Genomic DNA, 24625 nt, shown 5'->3' with positions numbered 1-24625 from the left:
AAATGAATGAGTACCCGTTGCTTTGTCTCCTGTTGCTGCTGCCAATGTGAGCTCACAGTCAGATATGGAGGAAGTGACAAGCTTGCTCATGTTGCTTATAATGTAGCTTTAACAATTTAATCTCATGTTTGTATGGTTCAACTGATGCTAGTGAGCTTGATTTTGAGCTCCTTCCACGCAGACACCCAGCTGTTTTGAAAACAGAGGGGAGGATCCTTTTGCATTTTTCACTGCGACTATTATTAATGAGCAGGTATATTATTTTAATAGATAGGGAGAAGCAGGGGATAGTGTGATGCGCCAGATGCAAAAATAATTGGCAGGTCACTGTGATATGTAGCTGCAATGAGTCTTGATTGAAACTAATGTCACGGCCTCTCCAACTAACATTCCTGCCACAGTTTAACCAAGCTACAAGAATACATCAAGAACACACACACACATATACATACAAGCATGCACACACATACGCAGTCCTGTCTCCATGACTTCAGGGGACATTATGTTGACTTAATTTCCTGAATACTTACTTAAACCTTAACCATAACTATTACTTGCCTAACCCTAACTCTTATCCCGATCTTAACTTACCTTACAATTTAGTGATTTATGTTATGGGGACTTGCTTTATGTCCCCATAAGGAGGACAAGTCCTCATAATGTGACTGTGTAGACAGATTTAGGTCTCCACACACACGATACACAGCTTCTCATATATAAAGCTACTGATTTACACATTAACTGAATAAATGTATTAATTTTTTTACTACATTGCTGACATCTGCCATGTTTACCTCCTTCTCATCATCTCAGCATTTCACTGGTATGATCCACATGGAAATTTGTCAAGTATTGAGGTCCTGTTATAATATATTATGCATAAAACACTGCCTGTGCTCTAAGAATAATTCATGGAGACATAATTGCGCACAGAGGAGGAAGTCAAAATGTCTGCTATGACTATGCAGTTGACAGTGATTACTGATGGTAATAATATTGCACATGCCGTTTTGATTCACATGTTGACAAATGTTTGGGTAAGTCAATTGTGCATTTGAAGGCATGAGTGCACAATAATGGGGTACTCATCAATAGAAAATCACTATAAAAGCCTCCATTTCTTTCCATATTTTCCAGGTGCAAATAGGTAGTTGGCTCTTTTCTAATGATATTATTTGGAGTGGGTGATTTCAAAAAGAGTGCTGTTGAATTGTACACCGCATTTGTTGGCTATTGTGTTGTCTTAGAGTCTGTTTAAACATTTTCTAGCTCTAGCACTTCACTACTATACCTCATCATTAGTCTTTTTAATCTTTTTGAGTATTTCAGTGACAGCACGTGTGCAAGCACAGTGAATATTATCTTATTGGTCTTCTTCAGCTGCTCTTCAAAAACAGCGATGTGAAAAACAGAAGTGCTCCAAATTCCTGCTCAAATCTCAGCCACAGCCACACCAGCTAACTTGTTTTTGTTATTTTGTTTTGTTGGTGATAAGAAGGGCAGGTAGGACACGGGTGACACAACAAATTTAAATCTATGAAATAATTCAGATTTCAATGTTGGTTAGAGTCAGGTAAGATTAATTTATCTGATGCTAGAGAGCTCAGATAGATGTCAGTATAAGATGTCAGGTTTGTTTTCAACTTCACGCCTTTGTGAAACTAAATGCTTCCAAATGCCATCCACGGGGCAAAATAAAGGAGGGGATTTTGCTCAAGTGGCAGGATTAGAGTCATAAAATCATGAGAGAGAAGAATGAGAGCCAACAACCCATCACATCTGATATCATCAGAAATTAACCTTCGGGGTGGAAAGACTGAACCAAGAGTGGTGAAGGGAGATACAGGGGGAAAGTGGAGGAGAGAAAGGGAGGCAGCTAGACAAACGCCGAGAGAATTGGCAGGGCTGTAAGGCTGTAATTCAGGGAGAAGACCACATTAATATTTAGAGGTGCTCTCAGGTAAAACAAAATGAGCAGAGCAGCCCCAGCTTTACGGGAAGGACCGGCAACAGTCAGGGCATAAAGATCCACTGGGTATGCAGTAGTTGCACGTATACAAAGGTTTAGCAGTAGAAGACATAATTGAGGATGAGTAAATTTGAAATAAAAAATACTGATAAATAACAGACCACAGCACATACAGTAGATGCAGTATAAGAATGGTAAAGATCCATCCACAAGTGTTTTTCACTGGTGCAAAATTCTGAACCTGACCTTGATGGTCCCCAGAGGACGTAGCCTACTGACTCTCTCTAGTCCCACCATAAAGTTGACATTTGTGGTTTGACAAACGTCTTGACAACTACTGGATGAATCATCAGCTCCTGCACTAATCAGCTAATGACTTCTCTTCAACCTGAATTCAGAGTTGACACTGTATTGCGTAAGACATTCACATTTGCCCCTTTCAGTGATTATGATGCACTCCATGAACAGAGCTAATTGCGAATCCACTTAAGTATTAGACATTCTACCTCACAGACCTGAGACTTGCTGCAATAGAACCGCACCCAGCCCCGACTAGACAGAATGGAATTTGGTACTGGCTGGGTCTTGGGAGAAATCAAGAGCGCCTGTAAAGATCTCTACCGTAGACTTCCTAATCTGCCCTGATGGGTTGAGTCTTCAGGGGGTAAAATGGTAAAAATGTGAAATGCATTAAAAGGAGTGCTGTGCAGCAAATCTAACTGAGCAGAGAGAACTTGTTAGATGAGGAGGAAAGACACTGATAGCAAGGGAAAACAGGGGGAGGGAGTCGACATAGAGCAAGGCATGATGAGCATGGAGTAGAGCACTAAGACGCCATGAGGACTTTGATCATGGGCACATGACACTATTAAGGCTGGGCAAGGGCAGTGTGATGGTCTTGCTTAGCCCCTCCTCTGATTGAGAAAGAGAGAAAGAGAGAGAGAGTGTCCAAAGGGGCCACACATCTTCAGACCCTCCAGTGCTATTTGCTTCTAATGAGGTTGTTAAGAGTTCAGTGCTAATTAAGCGACAGACATCATTATAATTTTATGGTTTTTTAAAAAGTCATCACATTCTCCTTCAAATATTAATATTGTCAACAGTAAGGCTTTTCCTGACCATTTAGTTTACTAAAAATATCCCCAAATCCCTAATTGATGGGGAAAAATAGGCTGAAATAGAAGCCAGATTCCAGTATTTAGAAATAAGCAAAAATGGTTCTGTAAGATTATGGCTTATAAAGGTGCTATGGGTGCATTATTGTTGCCAAGAATGAGCTCAAGAGCTGAATGAGGAGAAAGCGTCTATTGCGAGCTTCCCAAAGTGGTAGTAACCCATACAAACAGTGTAGAGTAGCATTGGGTGTCAGACATATGTTTAATTCAGTGAGAGGAACATGCTTTTCACAGTTACCATTGCGTTAGCCTTACTTAGTGTCTTATTCACAATGCATTAGCACACAGCAGGGACGTCATCCTGCAGAAATGTGTGCTCAGAGGGGTCGAGGCAGCATTGAAAATTATGCATATGTTGTTCTGTTGACTAACACCTGACCAGGCATGAACAATGTGACACTGCTATGTACAAAGTACTGAAAAAGTGTGATGTATTTTTTAATTGAAAGCCCCTAAGAAAACCCAGACGAATGATGAAATGAATTATTACATGAAACAAAATAGAAAGGTAATTATGTGGCAAGAAGCTGGGTCCTTGGTATAAAGAGTTTTCTGTCACTGTCATTAGTAGATCCGATCAATCATTCCTCAATCAATTTTTCAATCACCCCATCTGTGCTTATTCAACATTCCTGTAGAAGAAGATTCTGCTCATAAATTTTTACATCTTCTGGAAAATAAAATCCCTTCCCTTTTTAAAGAGCCTTTTTCTGCAGCATGAGCCAAACCAGACTTTGGTACCAGCACAAGTAGGGAGGTGGAGGAATATACCTGTGGGCTGGTGATGAGAGGCATCAAATAAAGTACCTGGGCCTTGTGGAGAGGGCTACGAATTGCTTTGGTCCTCATACATATCGAAATTACTGACAGAATTGCTGCAAATTGCAGCTATCTCCACTCCAGCAGTGCAATCTAGTGCAGATGGAGTGTCTGCCAGGGTACAGCCGCACCAATCAGAGACAGCATACCCTCCTGAAGGAAGCAGAGGCAGAACTGGAGGCTGAGGCATCATTGTGTCAGCATCAGGGCTGATTGGCAAAGCCTCAGCTGGCTGGCTAACTGGATCCCTGGACAGCCAACATCAGTGTGTCGGACTCACTGAGGAGGAATCACACTGCTGAATAATTGATTGGATATGAATGCAGCATTGGAGGAGCTTTAACTGAAAACACTTACATGTGCTCTAAATAATAGATTGCAGGGGATTGTAGTTTATATTTCTCTTTGTCATCCGGGATATGGTATCATATCATATATGTCTGTATTTCCTGACAGCTGAGATCCACACCCATCTCAATCAGTTCCCCTGGTATGATTTGACTTGCACTCTGCAGCTTGTGCTGGCACTTTAATTGACATATTAAATGCACTGAATGCATATATACACATGTACTCACACTCACTCACAAGTGTTATATTTAGCAGTAATTAAGAGTCTTCTAAATGTTCCTTGTAGAGTAAGATATTCCTGGGGCTTTTGCTAGTGGAGAAGAGTATGTACACCAGTAACACTTACTCATGCATATTTGAAAATGTGTATTAAATATCCATCTGCATCAGGATAAGCAGGCAGTGTGTATCAGTGAGAATGTATGATGTGATTTGTAAGTACGAGTTGTAAAGCGCAAATTTAGGAAGAGAAATAAGAGAAAAATGATTCTGAAAGGTAACATCTTGTGTGAAAAACATTTAAGTAACTTAGTTCAGTAAGCACACAGAACACACAGAGCAAATGTGCCAGGATGTGACGATATAAAGCACCCACACAGCCACACTGAGGGACACTTGTCACTGACCTCAGAGAAGCATAATTTATATGCATCTACAGAGCATATTATTGTACCTTTCCAAGGATTTTCATAGTCTTTCCAAGTATTAAGTGAATAGTCAGGAACCAATAGAATGCATAAACTTCATAAAGCCCTTTTCATGTGGAGCCAGTTATTATGGCAGCAATTATATGAAACACCCTTGCTGAAGCACTCTTAAAATTGTACACTGTGTCATGGTGAAGAATTAAACACAGTGTTAGCAAACTGCTGGTGGTGGTTGTACTACCCCATGAAATGGTTTTCTCGATTATAATGATCAGGGGGATACGGCTGGAGGGAGGAAATCTGCAGGGTAGAAAGCCAGTATGAGCCACATGGGCACAATGTGTAGGCAGACACTGACTGTAAAGAGCAGCACAAGGCATAAAAAACAACTGTTTTCCTGATGTCTGGGTCATCTCTAGGTGATTACAATGAGTATTGTTTTGCTTTGGTTCAACATGTTGTAATTGTATTGTGAAAGGTCCTAGGCATATGGAATTAGAGTAAAAAATGCATTATTCTGAGTGACTGTAAGTCGTATTATAGACACATTATAATTGCAGACTGAGCAGGGAAACTACAATGAATAGGTTATGGTCCTGTACAGTTAAGTGGCTTAAAATGTTACTCTGCCAGTTCATTCAATTAAAACCCAAGCCAGTGTGCGGAGAAATGCACAGGCCAACAACTGTAAAGAACTGACTATCAATGTGTAATAGTCAGGTCAGTCTGGATGATTATTTGTCAGTCAAGGTTGTAATAAAATGATGCAATTGGAGTATATTATTCAACCCAATTCTGTTTACTCAGTGTCTTATTTTATGACATTACAGGCCCATATAAAAGAGCGCCCAGCGCAAGCAAAACATGCTGATATAATAATTATTCTTCTGTATTGTATATGAATGAGTATATAAAATTTCAAACTCTCAAAACACAGTAGAATAAACATTGTTGGCTGTACAGTGTTAGTGAAATCAGCTGAAGAGATGCAGCTGGCATCTCTTATAAGACAATATTCTGTACATCAAGAGTAATTCTGTCAACGCTTTGTAAATACAGTAGTGACATGATGATTTGTGTGGTTAATGAGTCGTAAAAAGGGCACCAGCTAACGACCTTGTAGTTGTGTTAAAAGAGCACACTGATATGTTGTAGGATATGTAAACTGACATCTTGTTTCTCTGGTGGAGTCTGGGGGATCTAATGTCACCTGCTGTAAACAGCTCGCAGTATTTGTTTCCTCAGGCAGAACAAAACATCACAAGGACTAGTTCTACATTGTACAATAGACAAATGGCAAATTATATTGTGCAAATAATTTAAAATGTCCAATAATTCTTAGAATATGGTTATGGGAACAATTGTGAGAGGCAGACAGAATGAAGAGTTTTCACAGCAAAGCGATAGGAGTTTTTTAGAAACAATGGAAGCAACACACAGGGATGGATGGTGAGCGCCTGGCGGAATAATGAGGCTATTTATTCCCTCTAACGGGAACAGAGAGAGTTCAGGGGGAGACTGTGTAGAGCCTTCTGGAGAGTTTCTCTAAGCTATGACCTTCCTGCAAGGTAGCAGCCTTTATTGACTCTACACCAGCTTCAAATCAGCCTCTTATACACATTGTGACTGTGCATACTTAGGCTTGATGTTTTTACATGTATGCACCTACATGTGCACATGCACTTGACACCATATTCCTGGCAAGGATATGCACTCATAAAGAGATATAAAAATATTTTTTTAGCTTCAGCCCTTTTTTGACTCCATGCTTCCATTTGTGCATCTCGTCCCTCCTAACAGTCTACTGGATTGTCTCCCTCCTTCACTTCTGCTCTCCCCTTCTCTTACTCCAGTGTGCATTGACTTAATCTCCAACAAATCCTTGCTAATGTCAGTCATCTGTTTCTTTTTCCAGCTAGCTCACCAATTTGTCTGTGCTCATCATCTCTCCAATTTTTTCACCTGTCCTCCCTGTCTAGCTCTCTTAATGTCTCAATATATAAGACATTCTCACAAAATTCTGCATGGGCATGGACATTAGCAAGCTGTGCAACTGAAAGTCCTGGGGTTTAAATGAGGCTGAAGCTTCACCTATCTATTAAGGGCTGGAGTAATAAATCTCCCAAGGAACAATCGATCAGCACTCCATCCCCCTCTCTTTGCTAACCTGTGAGCGGTGAAAGGTACTGACCCTTGACCTTGCTGCTGTCAGTGGTGCTGCTGCCAAGCTGAGAGAAGAAGCAGCAACATATGATTGGAGTGTTTGGCAGATTTTTTTTTTTTTTTTTTTTTAAACAGATGAACCATCGACAGGGTCAAGACACATCTACAGCAGTTGTTTTGGCTGTGATTTTTACTCCTCTGGCTCTCTGAACAGATTGCTTTAAGAGCAATCAGTGCTGCTGTCTACCCTAAATGTTTCTGCAGGTTTGTGAGGCAATTCCATCCAGACTCATGTATGCAAAGTAAAGGTGGAGGAGAAGGGGGAGGTTTATGAATAGTCCCCATGAGTATGATTGGATGTTTATTCAAACCCTTGGCCCCTCTTTTCATGGTCATACTGACCTTCCCTCGCTTATTTCAATCGCACAAAACTAAGGGTCCACAGACAAAATAATGGGGAAAGAAAATACACAAAGTAAGGCTAAATGGGCTGTCATTTTCACAGGAATTGTGATGTTCTTTGATTTGTGCTCTCTTTTGTAGATACAGTCCTCTTTAGGTTTTCTACTGCGTGACAAGAATGTAAATACAAGCCTCAGGATGCTGCATTGTGGAAGAGGCAAGCTGTGGAGGATAAATGTGTGTAAGGATGTGTTTGTACATGGGTCCGTGGGAAAGAAAAAGATTAGGAGGAATAAAGTGATAAAAAATAGAGAAATAGTTGCATAAGGTAAACACACAGAACGACTTGGTACACTGTGGCTGCATTGCTACATGTTTTAAATGTGTGAACCAGAGGATGGTGCACCATGCAGTCAAAACAAGGATCAACCACCTTGGAAGTGGTGGGTTCGGGTTATGAGATTTTTTTCAGTGGTTCACGTAGTTCAACAACAGAAAGCTGTAATGCCCTGCTCTTCTTTTTCTCTGAGCAGAATTACAGTGTAATCAACAGTGTGTCTTTACATATCATGTCCATACACAGAGCATTATTTGTATTTATCAAAGTGAATAAATGCTCTCTTTAAGCAATTTTTTCCCTAGTCACATCAGTTCCTTCAGTTGTATTGTATATGTGTTGTAGCATGGGTGCGTGTGTGTGGACAGTGGGTTCTATCAAGACCAAAGATGAATGAGCTCCCCTGCTGTGTGTAGCTCCTCTGCTCCTCTAAGCTCTGAGTAGTTCTACAGGCTGAGAGTTAATTGCCTCAGACTGTGCTGTTTCACATTGATCTGGGAAACATGGGTAGGACTCCTGCCGTAGAAAAGAGATGAAGATACAAGGGGTAGCTGAGAAATGAATGGAATAAAGTAGCAAAAGAACATGTTTGGCAAATAGTATACTAAGTGGTTTACCATGTGTATTGTGTATGATTACAGATGGGCGTGAGTGTGTTTGTCATTGTATTTCTTAGTATCTCCTCCTTCATTGTTACTTGGGGAGCAGCACTGATGTTACTTACCAGAAAGATGTTATTATATATCTTTTTTATTGATATCTTTGCTTTAACATTTTTCTGACTCACTGCAGACTGTTCTCTCTCCTACGTATTTTCAGGCTGCCTTTTTCACATGAAGTGGTCCTCACTCGCTAAGGACTGACACAGACAGCTGAGCCTGTGAAATGCCCATCTCCAAATTATAGTCATCCCCTTGCCTGGCTCCCATCTGCACTCACACTTTCCCATAAACACACACAAACACACAAATGTCTTATTCTTTGCGGCTCACCTCCCTATAATCATACAAGCTTACAATACGTGGGGCCAGGCTAAGAGCTCAATTATAGCACTGGCACATGCCCCACTTGTTAAAGGTGAGCAGTATGTAAAGTGGTTAATACTGCTATCTTCGGCAGAATTTTGTGCAATTTTAGTGACAGGCAAGAGAAAAGGCTGTAGAAGAGGAAAATAAAGGTTTGCTTTTCTATTTCTTCTCAGTGGCAGCTCTAAGTGTATCTTTAATGAGGCAGTCACCCGAGGAATGTTAAATCACAACAAGGCTCTCTTTCAGATAGAGGACAACTTCCAGGCAGAGCAGTCAAGACACATGGGTCTTATTACACTGTTCCCTCTCTCACACTGCTGGGGACCATCACAAAAATACAGTATGATGATATGACATGCTTTGGGCACCCCGAGTGAAAAGAGAATCACTAAATACTTTGAGGGAAAAATGATTCTGTTGTATGTCATTTGGTGGTGCAGAAATTGAATAATAGAGAAATAATGCCAGCAGTTTTGCCTATTGGGCTATCATTTTTCCTTTATTGAATCTATATGCTAATGGCCAATAAGAATCAGAGCTAAGTTTATTGGTCAAGTATGCTTGCATGCTCGGACATAAAAAGAATGACTGCAGGTTGCCAATGCATCATCATGTGTTCATAATGTGAGATTAAAATGTAAGCCCACTGATAAGAACAGTGCCTTATGGTTGGGTGAGTGGGTGGGGCAGGTATTGTTTACAGACATCCTATGGCTGAATTATTAGTTCATTACTGTAATGACATATGTTTCTGTGCCTACTTGTTTTGGTACACAGTGAGGTACACAGATCCATTTACCCAGTCATCATGAAAGTTCATATATGAAAATATGAAAGCCTCCAAATACGGCACCAAATTAAGTTTAGTTCAATTTGTTTTTTCCTGTTGTTTGCCTACTTGTTCTCACTCTCTCTCTTTGTACACTCCTAGTGCAGCTGGATACAAAGATGTTATTTAAACATCAGTAGAATTTTGCAAAACTGCAATCCGTAAGCCAAATCTGGTGTAAAAAAATAAAACAGTATCACTGTTGCTCTGAAGTCTGATGTTACAGCATCTGGTTTGCATCTCTTGCTATGGGAAATGACATAAACTGTCAGAGAAACAAGGACACGATCCGTAACATTTTCATCCACTTCTCCCACCGCCTCAGGCTGGAGCTGTTTTTTGAAGGAACTTAATAAGGCTTATTTTCAGTTCACGTCTTCTACAGCTGGCTTATTAAACAGTTGAGTAACTATATTAGCATTTTTCTTTTAGATTAAAACAATCCATAACAGCTACATGTGTCTTATTTCCCCTGCAGACAGATTTCCGACAGAAAACTGTATTACGGGCGACAGAGATCAGAATCCCCACAAGATAAGGCTGGGGTGGCATGGAACATCTGCCAGAGTGGGCAGTACTGACTGGAAATCCTGTGAGAGAAGGTGGATATGGGATTGTACAAACAGTCCCATTCAGACCTTTAAACACCTGCCAGGAGGGAGGAGTTAAGTAATTCTAGGCCAAGGTTGAAAGGGTCTGGAACCACATTTGCTGACTCAGGTGGTGTACAAGTCCTGGAGGGTAGTCAGGTTGGTGCCAGTGATCCCTCTGTTGTAGTCTGTTCTTGCCCTGCTTAACAGCCCAAACTGAATCAGACTCATATAAATGGGGATTCGAGGGGGGGGGGCACCTAACTGTAAGTACATAGAATTAAAGATGAACTTCCTCAACTGGAACAGGAAGTACACCCTCAGCTGGGCTTCTTTATGAAGCTTGGCCTGAAACTGAAAATATTCCATGGTAGCCACGGTGTTGCAGAGTCAGTGAAAGAGCTAGTACGGGGAGCTGAGTCTCAGATAAGACCAGTGCTCCCAGAGGTACAGTCATGTGTGCAATAGGAAAAGAGCAATACCTATCCCTGGGGAATACCAGAACTGGATACAAATCCCCCCAGCCTCTCCTGCTCGTTCCTGTCTTTCAGGAAGTTGGTGATCCACTGGAAGAAGACTGTATGTACGTTGAGTGAGTGAGTTTTGAGCAGAGGAGGAGCAGAGTATCCTTGCATACAGTAACTCTCCAGGCAGCAGAACTGTTGCAGGATAGAGTGCAGTGCCATAATGACTGCTTCATTAACTAACGTGTTTGCCCAGTAGGAAAACTGCAGGGGATCCAGCAGGGGGCCTGTGATGTGCTTTAGTTAGGGCCAAGGCTCGTTTTTCAGAGATTTTTTTGCGACCACAGATATGAAGACAATGGGTTTGTAGTTCTTGTTTCTGTGATGCAAGGTTTATGAGCAGTATGATTCTGGAGCATTTGAAGCAGGGCAGAACTTCACACAGACTGAATGATCTGTTGAAGATCTGTGTGGAGACAGGAGCCAGTTGGTCACCACAGGCCTTCAGACAGGAGCGTGAGGCACCATCTGGGCCTAGGGCTTTCCTGGTCTTTTGTCTCTGAAAAGGACCTCCTCTTCATTGATGCAGCATGCAGGTGAAATTGGGTGTGTGAAGGAAAAGACTTAGAGCCAGGGATGATGCTTTGGTTTTTAAGCTGTCAGTGCGGTTTCTTTTGTCTGCTCAAATTTCTTTTCAAATGCTGTAGACCTTATCCTTGGCCCGATGAAGCCTGACTTTGGCTGTAAAACAGTAAAAGAAAGTCTTGGTAGGCACATGCTCTCTATCTGTGCCTCACAAAGATAGTGTGTGTACGCTCAATCAGATTGTTGGTCCATCTTTCCACAGTGTTTACCATGGGCTTTGTGGATTTTAGTTCCTGCTTCCCGTAAGCTGGGAGAGGATGGGCAATCACAGGGTTCAAAAGCTGCATCAGGGGACAGAACAGTAAGCATCCTTTTAATACTGTGTCACAGTGTGTTTCTGTTCCCAGTGGGATACTTAATACACTGTCTGTATTTGTGCAGTTCATTGCTGAGGTTTGCTCTTTTAAAACCCCCAAGAATAATGAGAAGAGAGTCTGGGTGTTCTTGCTCCATACTGGTTATCTGGTCAGCCAAGCGCTGCAGCGCCTCACTCACACAGGCTTGAGGCAGGATGTAAACACTGGCCAGAATAAAGGAAGGAAAACTCCTGTGGTGAATAAAACGGCTTACTCTTTATGAAAAGAGCTTGAAGGTGAGGGCAACAGATTTTCTTTAACACTGTGACATCAATACACCAACCTTCACTGATATAAAAGCAGATTCTGTCTCCCCTAATTTCCCTGATGCACCAGCTCCAATACGCAGCCCACTCCTTAGAGTAGAAAGCCAGGCAGATATAATGTAATGTCCACGGTGGATTCACCTCACCAGGTTTACATGAGTTAAGTGTAACAGAGAGTAAGGAGTTCTTGCTGGCTCTGTTGAAGAGTTTGTCTGTTTTATTGCCCAGAGAGCAAAGACTCATCAGGTATATACTCTCGAGCAGACTCTGAAACTCCCACGGTCGGAGCCTTGGCAGTTCTAGCATATTTTTCCCTGCTGTTTCTCATGCAGAGGACTGCTGCTCCTCAGACTAGAGTGTCCATAAAACTGAAATACAGTTTCAAAATGCTAATAAGTGATCAACCGATTTTTTCCTGAAATGATTCAAACTTCAGGATGCAGTGCCTGTTGCTCCTTTTGCTTCAATGAAATTGTATATAATGATCTTATAAATGTAGAACTTGCATTATTGTGTTCCTGCAGTAGAGGAAGCTGCAGTTTTGGGACTGCTGTCAATGGACCGCGTTTCTAGGACCCATTGACAGCAGTCCCAAAACTGCAGAATCATTCTACTCAAAAACTGTGATTTGAGAACAGGATTTTTTTTACAAGCTTTTACTTTCCAAACTGAGGGTTTCTTTGGTAGATACTCAAATAACTCTTCTTGTTGCAGTGATTTCATAAGACACAGTAAACCACTGCATGTTCTAAATGTGTGTTGATTTCAGAGAAGGGTTATTCATGGCAAAAATGACTGCAGTATGAAACAAACTGAATGAAAAGGGAGGATGACAAACTCTCTTTTTATTGTAAATAAAGAAATGGATGACAGAAGTCCAATCCAGCAGTTGGTATGACAACAAATGAATATTAATTTATTTTATTGGCAGCCACCAAAAAAATAGAATTCCATTTAGACGTATTGATTAAGCTGTTAATGCTCCACTGATTAATAAAATTGAGTACTGCTCATGAATCTTAAGTGTTGCTGTTTTTCTTCCTATAGAAAAAGCAATCAATCAGCATTCAGTACACAGTGCACAGATAGTACTAACTTGAAAACTCTTAAAATGTTTCAGTTTAGATGTTTGGAATTATATCTAAGTGTAATTCCAAACATGCTTCTCCTGGGAGGTTCCTACAGTTATGCTTTCAAACACCTGATTGGCTTCTAAACCAAAAAATAAACGTTCTGACAAACAGCCTTCAAAACACTGAAACATTTCTTCTGAATGTCATTCCCCTGATGATAGGTTTCACAGAAAGAAAAGGACAAAATGTCACTGGAAATTGGTTGTGTCAGCTTTAGACCAATATTCCATAATTCTACAATGCACAGCTATAGTGACACCTTTGAGTTTTTGTTATATTTTGTTTGTACACAAGAATAAATTATAGCTGCAGTTTATAGACATGAAGCCAGGAGAGAGACAGGACTTGAATATGACAATAGACAATTTATCTATCTCTTTTCTGCTGGAAAGTGTGGCTTTCAGCACTACAGACCAAGTTATATTATTGTAATAGGCCATCTGGAAAACTAGGTTACTCTCTTTGGGACAACATTAAACTGTTTTAGGACCTATATTACAGGTAGACAAGTCTACATCAGCCTCGGAGACCAGGTGTCTGATAGATTTGATGGTGACAGTGGAACTGCCTTGACCCAGTTTTCTGCTCTTTATACATATTCCTTTGGGAGAGATTATTCAGCAATATTTTAGTCTTTACAGTTATACACACAGCATGCAGAAAATCTATCTTTCTGTTGAGCCATGGGACCCCAATTATTTGCTTGCTTGACATAAACTGTCATCAAGTAATTGGAGAGAAGTGATGCACAATGCCATTCAATTAGAATAGAAATAGAAGAGGAAAAGAAAAAACAGGTACCAAATCTCATCTCTCTCTCGAGACTCATGCTTTATATCAAAACAAGCAACCTAACGCATGTAAACATACAAGCATATCAACACTATACCTTCATCATTATACTGTAACTTCACACTGCCTTAAATCAAAGTGGAGCACTAGCACTTTTATCATAAATAGAAGTAGAATAAATTCCTTGCCAAGTGAGAAAGATTGGTGCAATTACTCTCGATAGAATTGACACACCAATTAAAATCTTTGAGCACATCAACTAATTAACACCTCAGCTGCCAAACTGCCAAAATGGAAAGATATCTTTATTGATTTTCTCGGAACTGGGCCCTTTTCTGATGCTAAATTGAGTTTAGATCATTATAGCCTCATGCATGTGGTACCAAATGTGCTAGAATTTTCTCATATTTTTGACTGTGTCATTTGGCATGCACATCAAAAGAATCCAGTATGCAGGATTTAACTCTCTCTCGCCCTTTTTTTTTTTTTTTTTTTTTAAAAACATGACTATTATTTTCACTCTCATCACACTATCAAAAGTTCAGTACATATAACAAAAATCCTAAAATGAAACCAGAATTTAATGGCATATTAAGATAATGAGAAATGTACAGTACTTCAGAGGTGTCGGATGACATTAGCGGGCAATATTGGTCTGGAGGTGGTAGCTGCAATGAATTTCTTTCCAGGCTGCAGGCAAGCGTGAATCCATTTTTCATTTTTGCCCTGAGGGTAATCGATGATGGGGGTGACGAGACAACAGCACACCCTGAATGAGCAAGGGTACTCCGAAAGGTTCAAAGTAGCCTGCTGGCTCATTCAAATTCATTCTGCTAAATCCAGGGCTTTCCATATTCCCACCATGTTCCTACAGCATACCATGGGGAGATCTAGCTTGGCACTCCACTCCACTAACCACGTTTTTTATTATGGGCTGCACTCTGTAATGGCCTCAGGTCAGCAAAGAGACCTAGATCTACATTAATTCACCTAAACTCTGAAATGCTATAAAGTATATACACACTTTCCTGTGTCTAGCAAGGACACAGAGTAGTGGAGGTGATAAAGCACCCAAAACCATGCGGGTTTGGGTAATATATGTGGCGGCATTCCCAGACGGACATGCAATCCAACCATTTTGCATACTGTGAGTTATTAATTACTGAGACAGCAACAGAAATAAATTATATCTTTCTATTTAATTTTTTTAAAATTTCTGTTCCAGATTAGTGGGACACAATGATGTTTCATTTTATTAATGACTTCATTTTAACTACTAAATGTTTCAAGTGTAAAATATTAGTAAAGTCTAAACTAGCAAACTCTTAAAACAGCAGTTACATAAAAGAAAAAAATTCAGCTGTACCGCCCATTGTCTGCAGGTGGCACAAGTGTTTAAAACTGCAGCATGTATTATTTCCCTGTAGGTGCAGAAATTGTAGTTCTAGGATCTGCAGCATATTTGTTTTGAGTTTGTGAGTGCAACAAATTGATTGCAATAAAACTATGACAGCAAATCCTTTATCATGTGCCATCATTATTGTACAATATTAAGCATGCATGCAAGCTGAGCTGCCCACAGATATTGTCCACAGTATGGCTCTTGAAGTGTTATGTGAGTGAAAGAGTGCTTTAATTCAGAGTACTGATGAGAGAGTGTCTCAGCTGCTGTATGGTACATCCATGACCTTGACCGTGACCAAGTGTGTGTGTTTTTTTTTGTTTTTTTTTTTACAGAAATAGACTTCTTCAAGCTCCATTTACACTACCACTCTGAACTTGAGCAAACTGTGATGAGATATTTTAAAGATACACACAAATTTTCCATGGTGATAGCTCATTAACACCCTGCTGCCCAATCCAAAATATACTCAGGAAATAACATTTCTGCAAATGCTTGTTATTGGGACTGGTGTTTTTGTATGAGCAGACCAGAACTTTTGATCAGTAATGCACTACTAAAAATATGAAACAGCTAATTACCCCAGTATCTTGCCAACTGAACCTTCTAGTTAAATGACAGGTTTTATGAAGTTCATAGGCTAAGTTGTTTTCACAGCAACCTAGTTTGATTGGATGAGTCAAAGTCGGGCACGCATCTCGCCAGAGTGCTGTCACCATCAGAATTTCTCTGCCATGAATCACAGTGCAGTCACAGTACGTGCAGCATGTGGGAAGTGGGAGTAGCCCTGAAGGCTCTGGGATCAGGAGTGAAGGAGCGAGTGCTTGAATGGTGGCTAATGGTTCAGAAATGCAGCATCCAAGTACAAGCCCAGGGTCATGTTTTCAACAATAAACGAAGGTCTCTCACCATTTAAATCCTTTTGAGATTCTTGCTGGGTTTTTTTCTATTGCCTGTTTGAGGCTGTGCAGAGATCGTGTCTATAAGTATCTATAGTGACATACTGCAATGGACTGAATGTTTAACAAAACGAACAAAAAGAACAAAATACCAGTGAGGCATGTCTCTAGGGATGTTTTAGTACAAAGGGATGATAATTGAGATTATGTAGCAATTCGAGGCTGAGATCTGAGAGACATGTTGATTTTGTCTGTGACTACAGTGATTACATGCAGAATCTAACTCCACAGCTGCAGTTGCTTCCAGTTAAAGAGCAACTTGCAGGTTAATTTTTTTTACAACATTAGATTTATACCTAATGTCTGAAAATGACCACTTGAAAAGTTAACTCAAGAGTTTATATGTTTTACAAGACATAAAAGAGGAAAAAGTGTCTGTTTTCAGCTAAGCTCCTAAAAACGCATTTTTTTTTCAACATCACGTCATATTACATCACATAGGGGAGTCAGTGTTGTTGCCTCCGACTCTACACAATGTGCAGTAGTAGGTGATGGTGAGTTTGAGCAGTAGTGTGATTTTTGGTAGTTTTACAGTGTAATATCCATGTCTGATCGTGCTGAATTATTTGTTACTAAAATTATCTGTGACTAAAAACACGGATGTGTGCAGCGCTCATTTCAGACAGGAGGATTATATTTCTGGCGATGTGATAAAGATGGGATATAGAGTCCAGAACCATGTGAGACTTATTACTAGAACGGTTCCTGTGATCAACTCATGCCTCACCAGACGCACTGTTAGCAGCTTCTGGTTCTGCTGTCAGTGGTGGCGACAGCGGCAGCAATCGCCACAGAGCCTCTCTGCCTCTCTTTATTATGCAGTGCGAGACATGACTGATATAAGCGGACACTCATTAAAGAGTATCTTAATTTAACTATCCATACTCCTGCCAGTAGCAGACGATCAGTACTGGTTTTGTTTTATCCTGATATGCAATGTGATGTGAAACTCTATAATGTTGTGATGTGGACACAGTGTTAGCCATCGTTAGATGTCATTAGCTAACGCCGCTCACTCACAGAGACACCTGGCCAGTCCTCCACTTGTCCTCCTTACACCACAGCTCAGTCTCTCTCCTGTGGCTGTTATTTCTCCTAACTCCGGTCTGTTCCTGGTCTCTTAAAGGCACAGTAGGCTCATAATTATACAACTGTGCTCCGTCATACATACAAATATAAATTTTCAACCTCTTCAGTTTCAAAACTCACATTTGGATCCATATGTATTAATGTTAAACTTCCTCTAACTTGGCCACTCCCCTATGTTATGTCACTTCTAGTTTGTCGTTTTTAGATGTGTAAGGAAAATTCTCTCACAAAAATGGCTCCAGAAGTCATTGTAGTGTATATATAAGTATATTTTTTTAGTCTAGTTTCTACATCTTTTCTTTATACATTGGTTCACTGTGGTCTCCAACCTGCAAGTTGCTCTTTAAGTCATCTGTCCTGTATTTGTCCTAATATGTGCTTTTTTACATTGTCAATTTTCATACTTAACACCTGATGTGAGAAACCAGCCTTTCAGACTCCGGCTCCTGCTCTCCCACTATGTGAACAGATGTCAGGCTAATTGAAAAAGAAGCTAAGAGGCCTGTCTGTGATGGAGAGAAGTAACTGTGTTCTGTGCCCTTTCAGGTCTTCAGGGTTTATTTATTCATTTTTTTAAACATGCTGGATTGTGAGTATAAACAGACAAAAATAAACCCAATATGTCATATGAAAGTCAATATATAATCCAATTAAAATGTTATGTGGGTGCCATCGCTGCCACATCTCAAGTGCGTACTTTACAAGAGCAAACAAGTAACTCAGAGCCACGAGAGGGACCCCCCCCCCCCCCAAGAAGAAATATTTTGGTACAGTTAATGAAAGGGAGTATGAAGACGAGGATTTTGGCTTTGACAAAGTTGACAATTTCACAGTCGAATTCATTCTTTTGTTGGCATTCTTTCCCTGTCAAATTTGAGGGGAGCCATGGACTAATGTGTCACGCTGCCAGCAAGAAATACAAGGATTTGGACAAGCACACAGAAAAATTTTAAGCAGAAGGCAACCATGAAAAAGCTGTGAGGTTAAAAAAATAAAAGGAGTTTACACTGTTGATGTGTTATGTAAAGTGCACTTTATACATATCTTTTAATTTGCTAGAATATTCTTTGTCCCTGTCACTGAAGTGGTTTTCGTTGTCACAGCACTACATATATTACTAAATGCTTGACGATATGAGGGACCAACAATGTCTAATCTCTCAGCTTTGTCTGTTTATCTTGATCCATCACTCCCTGTGACTGAGTTTCTGTCTTCTTTCTGTGTTGAGTTTGAGTGCTGCACTGATTTCATGTCATACTGGCTGTCACTACATGGTTGATGAGATGATGAGTTTTATAAAGTCTCCTCACTGAGATGTAACTATACAGCTAGGTGACCAAAGTTAACAATACTGTGTGGAACTCTGCTTTTTAGGGTTTGGCTTGGCATGTTATTGCAGGCAACAATACTCAGGTACATGACTCATACATTTCCAAAAACACACAGACACACACATACACACACACACACACACCCCTGAGCCACTTACCGAGCCAGTGTTCGCCAGTGATCTTGCCAAATCCCTCACGATAGGACTCCCATCCTCTAAAGAAGTTCACCGAGCCATCCTCCCTGCGCTGGATCACCTACACAGCCAAGACAGCAAGGCAAGAGGTCAGGGGTCAGATGAGATTCATCTCGCACAGTGCAAGTGTTTCATCCTCCTCTGTGATGAGTCATCCCAAGTCCAGGTCGCTGAGCTCATCTAGAACTAAACTAGATGAACTCATAAATGCTTGCTCTTTCACAAATGAATAATGCAGATGCTCTTCCCACTAAAAAGGCAATTTGTTGGAAGCTAATAAAAGGAATCCATTAAATCCTGACTGACTTTGAATCAAATCGCCATGGAATCTGCATACTTAATTGAAATCTCAGGAAAGAGATGATATTCATAAAACAATAATCCTAAATACATGTAGAGAGAGAGAGACATTTCTATTCCTCTGTCCTGTGAATCACAAAATTCTATAAAGCAATGATGTGTGGAGAAATTATAGAAACCCTTTCAGCACGAGAAACAAAGGGAACATTAAAATAGCAGATATTTAACAATTTAGCCCAGCTGTGGTTGTGCGCATGCGCGCAAAGGTGCTGTATCTTTATCACCCAATGAAATATTCTATCCATTAAAAGTGCTGACATGTCAAGTGTCAGGCTTATGATGAAGGGAAATTGGAAATTTGCTCCAGAGGAGGAAATGCATGCAGATGGAAAATAGCGCAGGAGTAGCTGTTGGAAGGCTGTGTTAATGTTGAAATGACAAAGGAAATTCCCTGAGACAGTTTATGCTCAGCGTGACTAATCCCCTAACATACCATAAGGTACCAGATGGAACCAACAGCCATATTTGCTTTTAACATCAGCGCAGACAAAGAGCAAAAATCCTGCAGAGCAATGGCAAAATCTTTATCCTCATCATTCTGATCCCCTAAATTGTGTTAATCTTAATCATCATTATCATCACTTATCAACACCATATAATGATTTTAGGGATTTTCTTTCTTATCCTTAAAGATGCTAGATTCCTCAGTCTTTCAACACAGTCCTATGACTGAATTCTTCACTTATTGCACAATCATAACATTTTTTTAACCTGAACCTAAACACTTAACTTAAACAAACAATCTTGATACAGATTCTTTAGATTTGTTACTCTTTTTTTCTGTAAATGTAAAAATCTGTTTGTCTGTGCTCTCTAATGGACAAATGTATTTGCCAACATACACACTGAAAATACAACAATAAGTGAGTATGGAAAGATATATCAAGATGTAAGTCAAACATCTCACAAATATGTAGATTCACTTTTTGAAAAAGGCTATGCAACTCGGTTTCTAGTCTTTAGGCAGTGTTACCCACACAGGAGTAAACCATGCAGTTGTTGGGGACTATTTTCAGCTTCAGATTAACATGCATTTGGTGCTCTAGTGAGCATCACTCAGTGCAACAGTGTAAGTCAGTGATATATTTTTAATAGTTTGCAGACAACAGTGGTGCATAGCACAGAGGAATAAAATGTATCAGGCTGTGGCTGCATAGATAACACATTAGTAGGCTGTCAATTATATATACATGTATAGAAACACATGGATTTGTAAGGGATCTGTTGCATACGACTTTCACAGGCTTAGCTCCAGTCGCAGTGCACTAGACCATCAGACTAGTGTCCCAGTTCTATCTAATGATGTCAGTGATTATCCTTAGCTTCCATTTGTTGACATGGAAATCTTTGTCGACGGTTATACAGAATTTGACTCCTTACTGAGGGAAACTTATTAGTATGATGGTGTTATTGAATATTAACATGAGCAATAATTTACTGCAGCTCTGTGTTACTCATTCAAAAATTATTTCATATAAACAGTTCTATATTCTGTCTCATAAGAAACTATTATGTGGCTCGAGATTTGACACTGCAGCACAGTAATATTTTTTATGTACCTTCATTGTAAGTACAGAGGTATATATTATCACGACAGATTTCAAATGGTAGGTAGACAGTGTATAAAAGAAGTGTCATCCATCACTCATACATGGAATGGAGTACAGCTATAGAAAATCTTAACACAGATGGAGTGGTGGCAACTACTTGTCTGATTGTAATTCAGTTAATAAAACAAAACTAATATTGTGCACTTATACTGTATGTTTTACTTTACACTTGGCATTAAGCATAGTGACAGGGTATGACAGCTGAATACAGTCTACATGGAATCAAGCCTCAGCCTTTTTCAGTGATATTCTAGACATAGGCATTGGAGTTCTCCAGTCACTTGAATATATGGCTTAGAAAATACACATACAAATAATAAAACAATGGAGATAATCCTCTAAAGTCATGACCCACAATAGCATGCTGATTTATCTATAGTATTGTGTATCACAGTTCAGTGGTAAAAACATTAGAAAGACACTGCTTCAGAATTTGTCTCTTTATTTTTACTTTTATTCCCTACTCTTTTTGGTAGAGAAATCTCACCTTCCTGTGTTTTCAGTGTATTCACCTGCCTGAGTGATTTTACATTTTCACATTATACTTGATTGACTTGCTTACAATAAATATTTTACTCTGTAAATTACCTACTATGAAAACATGTAGATTCGTAACACGTTTACATCAATGAAATCTTTTCAGAGTGATATTAAATAATATTACATATGACTCACCAGGGCCAATAACCAGTTAATAAGGCTATTACTGCAACGAGTGCCATCATGTGCTGATTAAACTATCTCAAAAGACCTTGGGAAAAAGGCTGTGGCATTTGACAGTGCAAACAATGCATCGTCATCATGTTACTGATATGTCAGCAGGGTACTCAAGGACTGTGAGGGAGCCTGCTCCTGTCACAGCTGGTGTTTTCTACTGATTTCCTGGGCTAATGGGTGAGATTTACGTCAGGGTTTGGGCAAAAACCAACTCCCTGCTAAAGGCACTGCAGTAAACAATGACTGTCTTGAATTTAAGAACCAGCTAGGTTGAAAATTCTCCTTGGAATAATAACCTTCCAGTCTCCTTATCTTACTCCCTCATTCCTCTCACCCCCTCCTTGTCCCTACATTCAAATTAGCTGAAATAGAGAAGAGAGCAAATTGATAATGCTATGTTAAAAATGAGGCAGAGGTTTTCCTTTTCATCCATCCCTAATTGTTTTTTACTCACTCCCCTGGCACTCACTGTATTAGCAGCAGTTTAGGAGGCAAGAAAATTGCATGAAGTGTCACCCTCAACCCAATAAATCCCCAAAAAAAACTTCAGAGAAAAAAACTCCTCTTCTTACACCAAAGAAAGTCAAGCAGATGTGTCAGACTACTGTCAGTCTTTATGAAAAGATTTTAGACAGTGATAACACAAGCCTCTAATTTTTATTCAAATCATCTGTAGCCGTTCAGAACAATATATCACTCACATTATCACAGCTCTGAAAAAGTCAAAGCCTGTCTGGCTGCATAGAGACACCTGACACATAGATCTCTGATAGACCGCAGATGGAAAGAATAGAGACCGAATAGCAGTGTGCTCTCATACAACCATTGTTCCGTTGATATGGTTTTGTTCTTTACTTTGTTAGCGCAGGTATTTCAGGTCGACAGACATCCTTGAAGCTGGCTTTCTTGTCTTACCTAAGCTTACCTGCACTATAATTTAGGATTTCTGTTCTGACAGAAAACTGAGACACCAATGCACCAGCAGGAGCAAACTGCTGCTGTGAATCATAGCAGCAGTAAGAAACTGGCCAGTGGTTATGTGAATGCCACAGCAGCAGGTTAACCAGCAAGCAGTTCAATTCAAATTAAGGTTAACACTCTTGTCTTGCTGGCCATGCCTCATCCCATGTCTAGCATCCTTGTAAGACTGGAGAGCCCCTCTGAGGTTTAATTGCATGTTGACCCCAAAGGTCAGACTCTGTGTGTGCATGCGTGTGTGTATGTGTCCTCTGGAGAGTGTGTGTATGTGTCCCCTGGAGACATGTAGCTCAAAGAGACACCAATCATTTTCTTTCACGTTTCAATTTCAAGGGGGAAAGGCAGCAATCACAATTGGGTGGAGAAAAGAAGCATGAGATTTTGGGAGCGAGTGACCATGCTATTAGTGCGATTAGTGTATGTACAGAATGTGTGACTGGTTGTTTGTATTTTTGTCTGTGTAGATGTCTATGTGTGCATACAGTATGTCTGCATGGTTAAAAATACTTTTAAGTAAGTACTGTATGAAAAGCCAAATAGTTTTGTATGGGTGCCTCTGAGCATGTTCAATATGTGTTTTACATATTTCTGTGCATGCCCAATTATCTCTGTTTGTGTGTGTGTGTGTGTGTGTGTAATTGTATGTGCATACTATACCTGGGGTTGTATAAGTGTGTGGGTGTAAATGCTAATGTTAAAGTTTGTGGGTACCATAAAAAGTTGAGAAATATGCAGCCGAGAGACAGTTACTGTCTGGATGACTCTTACATTATGGTTGCTCATAAAGAACTTTTTCCAACCACTGGTCAGTACGACAGCAGAAAGGATTTTTAAAAGACTGTTGGTGCAACAAAACAACAATTTCTCAACTTCAGCTTTAAAGAAACAAAAGTCAGCTGTCCAGTTCAGAGTGTATCTGTCTATAAATGTGCTAGTGTGCACTTTTACAGTTGTTTGTGTTTATACCGTGGCTCAAATGCCTCTGTTTTACTGAGACATGGCTGCTATGTCACCTCACCATACCCCCACACGCAGACACAAACACAGTTTCCACTGGGAATGCAGCTTAACATCCCAGCTGACAAATCCTTACACACAATGTCTAGCTACAGGGCAGAGCCTGGCATCAAAGTTGTTTCTGTCAAGGTCAGAAGCTGACAGACTTGCTCTGTTTGGGTGTGGGGCAGGTGATGTTCCAGCCGTACACATACTGTTGTGACACAGCAGCCATTTTATTAAAGGGCTGAGCAAGGCCTCAGTGTTTCACAGCATAAAGTACAGAACGATCCAAAAAACTAAGCTACAAAATCAATAGTGATGACAGCCTGTGCTCATATTGGTACACCAGTGGCAAACATAATAATAACAGCTAATGGCACTCAGTGCAGTCACACACACTGGGTTCTAAATGTTGTTTTAAAAATGCTTGACCTCATTATACAAGGTGTATTTTACATAATGAGGTCACCTTACAATGCAATTTAACACAGTAGACTTCATTATCTGGTATATAGAATATCATGTATTATCAATTATTAATCATCATAAAATTGAACACCTCTCTCAACACAATCTGAACAAAAATGCAACATTTCACAAAGGTTTTATTTATTGCTATTGCATTGCACTGCAACATATTTTTTTTTCTGTGTTCACCATCTGTACAGTAAAAATGAAAAATGATTCTGGGGCAGTTTTTCTTTCAACTTCCTCTCATCTCATAGCTCTCACACCCTCCATCAGTCTTTCTCCATATTGCAGTGTTTTGACTTTATCCCTTTTCCTTGCAGCTCTTAGGTAATTAATTCTTTATACAAGCTGTTCTACATGCTCCACAAAGCCTAAACAACCCATCTCTCAGTGGAAACTTTTTCCAGAATTACCTCTACCATTTCTGCAGCTGCATATATTTACTGTAGGAAAACGCATCATAAAGAAATTCATCAATATAGGGAATTTGTTAAATTGCAGTAGCTCATAATATGGAGAATGTTGTCAGTAAGTAAGTGAGGAAATTGG

The 24625-nt window shown here is 39.9% G+C and overlaps 1 protein-coding gene across 1 annotated transcript in view; it reads right to left on the bottom strand.

Annotated features, from left to right (window-relative positions):
* fibcd1b (fibrinogen C domain containing 1b) overlaps positions 1–24625 on the bottom strand; it is a 94154-nt gene that overhangs the window by 15614 nt on the left and 53915 nt on the right. The window contains 1 exon segment of the mRNA XM_018662529.2: positions 18906–19002. Within this exon segment, the coding sequence (XP_018518045.1) occupies positions 18906–19002 (97 nt within the window).

The sequence above is a fragment of the Lates calcarifer genome, linkage group LG9 (genome assembly GCF_001640805.2).
Source record: "Lates calcarifer isolate ASB-BC8 linkage group LG9, TLL_Latcal_v3, whole genome shotgun sequence".
Taxonomy (NCBI): Eukaryota; Metazoa; Chordata; class Actinopteri; family Centropomidae; genus Lates; species Lates calcarifer.
Note: the sequence above shows the minus strand (reverse complement) of the source record. Positions and strands in the feature narration are given on the sequence as shown.